This window comes from Montipora capricornis, chromosome 12, assembly GCF_036669925.1.
Source record: "Montipora capricornis isolate CH-2021 chromosome 12, ASM3666992v2, whole genome shotgun sequence".
Classification (NCBI taxonomy): domain Eukaryota; kingdom Metazoa; phylum Cnidaria; class Anthozoa; order Scleractinia; family Acroporidae; genus Montipora; species Montipora capricornis.
In genome coordinates, this window is record NC_090894.1 from 14,146,684 (window position 1) to 14,153,560 (window position 6,877).

At 40.1% G+C, this 6,877-nt stretch overlaps 1 protein-coding gene across 2 annotated transcripts in view; it reads left to right on the plus strand.

The window, feature by feature from the left end:
- The first annotated feature begins 291 nt into the window (after positions 1–291).
- LOC138027296 (cocaine esterase-like) overlaps positions 292–6,877 on the plus strand; it is a 13,235-nt gene continuing 6,649 nt past the window's right edge. Inside the window, exons 1-6 of one of the 2 annotated variants that reach the window (XM_068874855.1) lie at positions 292–405; positions 2,382–2,527; positions 3,138–3,356; positions 4,195–4,417; positions 5,437–5,813; positions 6,298–6,717. In XM_068874855.1, coding sequence (XP_068730956.1) covers positions 2,395–2,527; positions 3,138–3,356; positions 4,195–4,417; positions 5,437–5,813; positions 6,298–6,717 — 1,372 coding nt within the window. In that variant the 5' untranslated portion in view covers positions 292–405; positions 2,382–2,394. Of the gene's footprint in view, positions 406–560; positions 590–2,381; positions 2,528–3,137; positions 3,357–4,194; positions 4,418–5,436; positions 5,814–6,297; positions 6,718–6,877 lie in introns of those variants that run through there. The other variant, XM_068874854.1, reaches the window with a different exon arrangement.

A 6,877-nucleotide genomic window follows, 5' to 3' on the forward strand; every position in this document is an offset into this window, starting at 1 on the left:
AACTTATTGCGTTGGCTAATAACAATTCTTGTTTTCATTACTTAAGAGGGACCCCTGGAAGTGTTGAAAAGGTGTTGAAAGACGAAAAAAAATCCACCAGATACATCTTTTTAAGAATGCGAAAAAACCAGTCTTGCTTTCGTACAAAAAAAATTAGGGTAGGTCACCGAGCTAAGTTTCGAATTATAGCTGAAAACAGCGAACAAAATTATTTCCGGTGCATGAATGTAAACGCGTTCTACACGCGTGATCCCACGAGGGTTCAGGTCGACACGCCCCTTTCCTCTAAATGACTTCCCAGGTTACCCTCCGTTGAAAGCTAACTGTCACGCTATTGGCACGAGACTCATGTTAGAGGATTTTCCTTACGTAGAAAGCGAACTTCTGAAAATTACTGGATCACATGTAAGTATCATTGTGTGCATTGTTTGATGTACGTACGAGCCATAATCGATGGACGAGGGACGTATTCTGCCTTATTTCATACCGGTATCTGGATTTGGTGGGAATTGTTCGCTATGGGATGCTTTTGATCGTTCAAAGTTACTCCCCTTCCGAGCCAAAAGGCCACACAGATGTCCCGAAGCAGGTCTGTCTCAAGTGATAAATGCACTTATCCCCAGGATATTTCACCAAGAGATCATTTTGTTTGGTTATCTGCAGCTGGAATTTAATACCACCCCTACCCCTCAAAGGATGGTTAGTTTTTGTAACCAGGGGGTCTGGTTAGCTGGCAACAAATATTGTTCCTTCAGATTTTGTTTTAAAGGTACTGTCACAAATAAATGAAAGTGAACAACCCACTCAAGATCTGATTGTTTTAGTTTTCTCTGGTGCTCTTGCACCCAATTGGCTATTGACCCGTGGCCCTTGAGGGCGAAGGGTCTAATTGTTTTAGTATCACCCAACTAGTCGGACAGTAAAGGCAATAATAAAGCTAAATTGCAAGTTAATATGTATATGTAATCCTTGTCGCGCCTAGGTGGCACATAAGGCTGAGACCAGAGATTTCTAATTTGCTCCCTGTCCATTGTTGCCTTCTCAAGCTCTTTCCATGTCTTCACTGTTGTTTTCATTTCTGCCTTGATCGTCCTCCTCAAAGTTTCTCGTGGACGACCTCTCTTCCTTCTTCCACTATCTGGTGTCTACCTTATGCAGTTCGTGTTATACTATCTCGGTCTTTCCTGATAACATGCCCAAGCCACCTCCATCTTCTTTGCATTATTACCGTGGTGATGTCTCGCTGGCCTGTCCTTTGATATAGTTCCTTGTTTGTGATCTTCTGGGGCCAGTATATCCTGCATATCTTTCTCAGGCTAATGCAAGTTAAAGAAATATTTATTTGGGAATAAAACAAAAGAAAGCGTCACACTTTTCGCTACTCTAGCAATATTATTAATAATAGTCCTCTAGTAGCGTAGCCAATCAAAATGCAGGATTTGCATTAGTCCACTAGTTGGGTGATACTAAAAAGGAGTTAGTAGATCCATAATAATTATTGCTGCCCTCAAAATGTTTAATGTGAACTTGGTCTTTGATTCTTCTTCTTTGTACCATTTGATAGCAGTGTGTGTTTTGTTTTTTGCCAATTTCCCACCTCAGGAAGACTGGGATTATAACAACACATTCCCAACCTCTGGGTGAAAGAATGCGTACAATAGAAGAGTGAGGTGTTCCAAGGGTTAAGCAACATAATGATAATGATAATAATAATAATAATAATAATAATAATAATAATAATAATAATAATAATAATAATAATAATACACTTTATTTATAAGGTCCAAAAAATATTTTGCGACACTTGTAAATGGATTGTTTGAAAATATACATATGACAGCAAGAATCTCTAAAGTAAATTTAATAATTTTGTTTCAATGTGGTAAAATTTTTCACATTTTTTCAGTGTTGCCGTACTAGTCATAAGTCAATTAAAGATTGCTTTTTTTTGGCATCTGATTTGATAGTGTGGCACTCAAAAGAACATGATTTTAATTTAAAGAAGTCTTTATTTGGGATTCTTGTCAAAACAATATCTGGCATGCATTTTCTAATAAAATTATAATAATTTCACTTTTTCATAATACTTGTTGGTAAATTATTTTACACTTAAACTCATTGACTCATAGGAATGAGAGTTAACGGATTTTACTCTTGGGGGGGGGGGGGGGAGGGGAGGGGGTGGGCAGTTCAGTTCTGTAAGCATGTAGTGATATCTTTAATGAGCCCTCAGTTTTCCTCTGGCATGAGTGTGACATAGAGAACTATCAAATTGTTGAGATTTTTGTTCTTTTCTTCCCTTAAACGTTTTCTGAGGCGAGGAACAATCAAAACAGCAATTGTAATGTATTTTCTTTCTTGTCTTTCCTCATGGATTTCAGATCAGTTGGAACAATGACATACAGTGTCAATAAAAGCCCCTTAGTTTGGATCACAGTGCGTGATGGAACTAAACTTGCCAGTAAACTATGGATGCCAGAAGCTGTCATCAAGTCTGACGTAAAGGAAAAATTCCCCGCTATACTTGGTGAGGATTAGATTTTTTTTTTCTGACTTCAATGCCGATGAGGTTTTGATTATGATTGATGATCGCTATCCAACAGGAGAAAAAAAGGGGACTTTTCTTGGCAGTTATTATAAGGTTCTGGCCATTGACTGGCCAGGTCAGTTGGCTGAGAATCAGTACTCTATGTGCAGCCACAGTTTAAAACCCCTCCTGGAAAAAAAAAGACTCAGTCTAAAAAAGAATTGGGAAGAAAGTGCTTTCTTTGTCATTATATCAGCTTCTGCAAATAGTTAGACTTTCCAGTCTTCTCGGATAAGGGCTGAAGACAGTGGGCCCAGTAATGATGTTTTATTTATGCATGTGTACTTAATTTATGCACTGACCTACATCTAGGTTCCGTGATGTGTCATGTTTTTGCTGAAGGAGTACATGTACACTTAGTCATGATTAAACGTTGTATTTAGTGCATTTACTTTGTTGCTTGCCTTAGACAATCTTTTATATGCACAGGCCCTTGCTCTTAACACTGGGAGATATATCAAAGATCATGCACACTGTTCACAAAAAATGGGACATACGGTTCTTGGTGTTGTGGTCTAAAGTAAAAAAAAAATTGCTTTGTTAATCGCAGAATTCTTGCCATATCGCCGCATAGATTGGACAGCCCAGAGGGATGAGAATTCTCATTCATATTTTTGTTGCCATGGTTATGTATGTGTGCGTGTGGACATGCGGGGATCAGGGGATTCAGAGGGGTATTGCTATGATGAGTACGAGGTTCAAGAGCAGGAGGACTGCTGGGATGTCATCAGCTGGATTTCTCAACAAGAGTGGTGCAATGGCAATGTTGGTGAGTTTTGCCTTTTGAAAAATAAGGCATGAGAAAATTGATCAAAGTGATATTCCGGCTAATCCCGAGTTACCTGTGGCCAAAACCTACTGATTGCCACGGTAGTTTACCCTCAACAGAATGATAAATGCATAAATAGGTTATAGTGCTATAGGAAAGTTGCTATAATGGAAACACAGCAATGGAGTAGTTGTGTTGAGTAATGGTAATAATTATTATGAATAAAAAATTGTATGAACTTGCTCAATGCTCGTGGTCACTTGTAATGTTTGAAAGTTCTCAAATAGCTTTTGTCATAGTTGATAAAAACAGATGATTGCAAAGCACTGTAGGATTGAAAATGCGGACAAACATCGCTAAAATGTCTTTGTCTTCTTTGTCCACATATTAATCCCATAATGCTTTGGTCACTAAAGCGTGACGTCAATTAAAGAGAGTGCTATTGTATAAATTTGCCTATGGCTTGCACAATTTTGAGAACTTTCAAAATAACACTTGTGCCATATAAATGCACCCATATTTGTTCAGTTTCCTATACCTACCGTATAATCCACATAGTCTAATAATTATAACGTGCTTAAAAGTAATGTCTTCACAGGTGAGATCTCTGAGTATCCTCTCTTTCCAGGATCCTCAAGGACTTCCCACAACAACAATGATTACGATGATGATAAGATTGATGAATGAAATCTGAATATTCCAAAGAAATGTTGTGCGAAGGGGCTTAATGGTCGAACAAGTTGTTAAAACTCAATGGGATGTGAATTTTTTTTTTTATTGTTTAGCTGCAACTTTGCTATCACTAAAAGGTAATATCATTTTGTAAATTTTGTTTCAGGCATGTATGGGAAAAGCTGGGGTGGATTTAATGCCCTCCAGCTTGCGGCAATGCAGCCCCCTGCTCTCAAGACCATTATTTCCACTTATTCCACTGATGATCGTTATTCCGATGACATACATTATCGTGGTGGATGTGTTCTTGCAAGGGAGATGCTGTCCTGGGCTCATATCATGTTGCTCTGGAATGCACGGCCTCCTCATCCTGACAGTTTGGGTTCAAGGTATGATACAACAACCTTATTTAGAGACTCACTGAGAGGCAGATGCAATTAACCTTTTACAGTTGTCTAACTTGCGGCCCTCTAGCTGTACCGGCGAGGACAGACCACAACACCAAGAACTCCATGCCCTACTCTTTGTGAATAATATGTGTGGCTTCTTTTACATCTCACAGGGTTATGAACATTGAAGGGTTGTGAGATGGGCCTACGGTTTATCGTCCTTGTCCGAGAAGACTTAAGACTGTCTAACCATTTGCAAATGTCATTGCAAAGGCCGCACTTTCTCCTCAGTGATTTAAATGACCCTGAGTGTTTGTCCGGCCAGAGCTTTTGATCCTGCAACCTCCAGCACAGCGACACTAAAGTTAGTGTGTACCTTCCTTCCGCCTGGTGTTGTATCCCCACATGTGGTTGGAATCGAATGTGCCTTGCTAATTGTTTTTTGAAAGCTTATGTCTGTCTTGTCTTTTTGTCCAGAGTTATAGCACCCATTAGTCTCTGAGAACATTCAAACTAGTAGTCAGAATTTCGTAGGGGTCGACCCCTGATAGGGTTTCCTCCCCCCCCCCCCCCCCCACCTCTGGGTGGGGGGATTTCATTATAAAGGGATGGAGATGCTCGTTGGAAATTGTGAATTTAACCCCAAAAGGAGACCAATCTGGGTGTGGCCGAGGCTTTTTTTCACGCCAAAAAGACACCACATTTAAAACACATTAAATATATATTTTTGTATTTCTTCACGTTCAACCCTCAACGACCTCAACGGTACCGTCACGGCTACATATGAAGGTGTTTTGCCCAGAAAAGCCTAAGTGAGCACAAAATCCGAAATTCACAGCCCTAAGAGAGATAATGAACTCATCGCCCCTCTTCCATATGCGATATCCCCCCCCCCCCCCCCCCCCATCCTCGTGGAAGAACTCTTATTTTAAGCATGTCAGTTTTTTTTTTGTGTGTGTGTGTGTGGGAAACATCACTTAAAAAACATCTGTTTGAATATCTGTTTGATGAACTCATAGGTGGAAAGAAGTGTGGTTAGATCGCCTGAAGAAATCAAGCGAACCGTGGGTCCACAAATGGCTGTCACATCAGACTCGAGATCAATACTGGCAGCATGGCTCTGTGGCAGTTGATTACTCCTCTATCACCTGCCCTGTGTTCCTCATTGGAGGATTCTCAGATCTCTACACTGATGCAGTTTTCCGCATGGTACAACATCTCAAATGCCCAGTCCGTGCAGTTATTGGACCATGGTCCCATGCATGGCCCTTGGACGCTTCCCCTGGGCCTCGAATAGACCACCTTAAAGAGTGCCTCAGATGGTGGGACTGCCATTTAAAGGGCTTACCAACAGGGGTCATGGATGAGCCTCGACTAAAGCTCTTCATTAGAGAAGGTACGTCGCTCACACCAAATTTAAATACGAAGCAAATTACGTTGTCTGTTGGATAAACGTCATTTTTTTTATCAAAACCAAAAAATGCAAAGTCCTGTGATGTGGAGGATTGATCAGTTGTTGTGAGCATATAGAAGTGTAGTTAATCAGTCAATCACTCATAAGGGTGTAAGAGTATGAATTCCTCTTCAGATACATGTAGTTGTACTTTGTCTTCTTTGATTGGTTAGGTTGCGTTTGTAGCTGGAATGTACAGTGAGGACAGGTCAAGATTAGGTACTTTAAATTTGAACACGCCTGGCCAATTTTTTTCCGCAAAGTTGTTCTCGTTTTATAACTCCCTCCAAGTCAATCAAAACATTCCATGACTCTATATTGACTGTATTTACTGAAATAAGTGATATAGAAACGACTGAAATATGGACAAAATGTTAAAAAAGTTTAAACCGTTATAATAATAATTGCTTTGCTTATTTCATCAAAGGCATTTCAAATGCTCACAAGGCAGACATTTGGCCCGGAAAGTGGATCGCAGAAGACCTCTGGCCTTCCCCTAATGTACAAAACCATGAATTTGTACTTCATTGTGATAGAAAGTTACGAATTTCGTCTGTGAAAAATGAGAAATCGGCTCTGAATGAGGCAGTAATTGTAAAGTCCTCTTTTCTCAGTGGAGCTTGGGGCGGTCTTCCCCTTGTATTTAGTCTTGACGAGTTGCCGGTAGATCAAAGACTGGAAGACTCTTTGTCAGAGTGCTGGGAGACAACTGCATTTAATGAGCCTCTGTCAATCGTGGGCTTTCCTGAGGTCCGTCTTCAACTGAGTTCTGACAGGCCCTGTGCTCTGGTCGCTGCTAGATTGTGTGACGTGTTTCCAGACGGCGAATCGGCTTTAATATCAAGAGGTATTTATAAGCGAGTACGGTTACCAAGAAATGTATATTTTATTAGTTTTCTTTTCTTTTTCAGTCCTTGGCTTTGTTTTGTTTTCTCGCATTTTCCAATCGGCAAAAAACATTTTTAAAGAATATTTTACTTTAATTATTGGTAGGTCTCGGCTTGAGA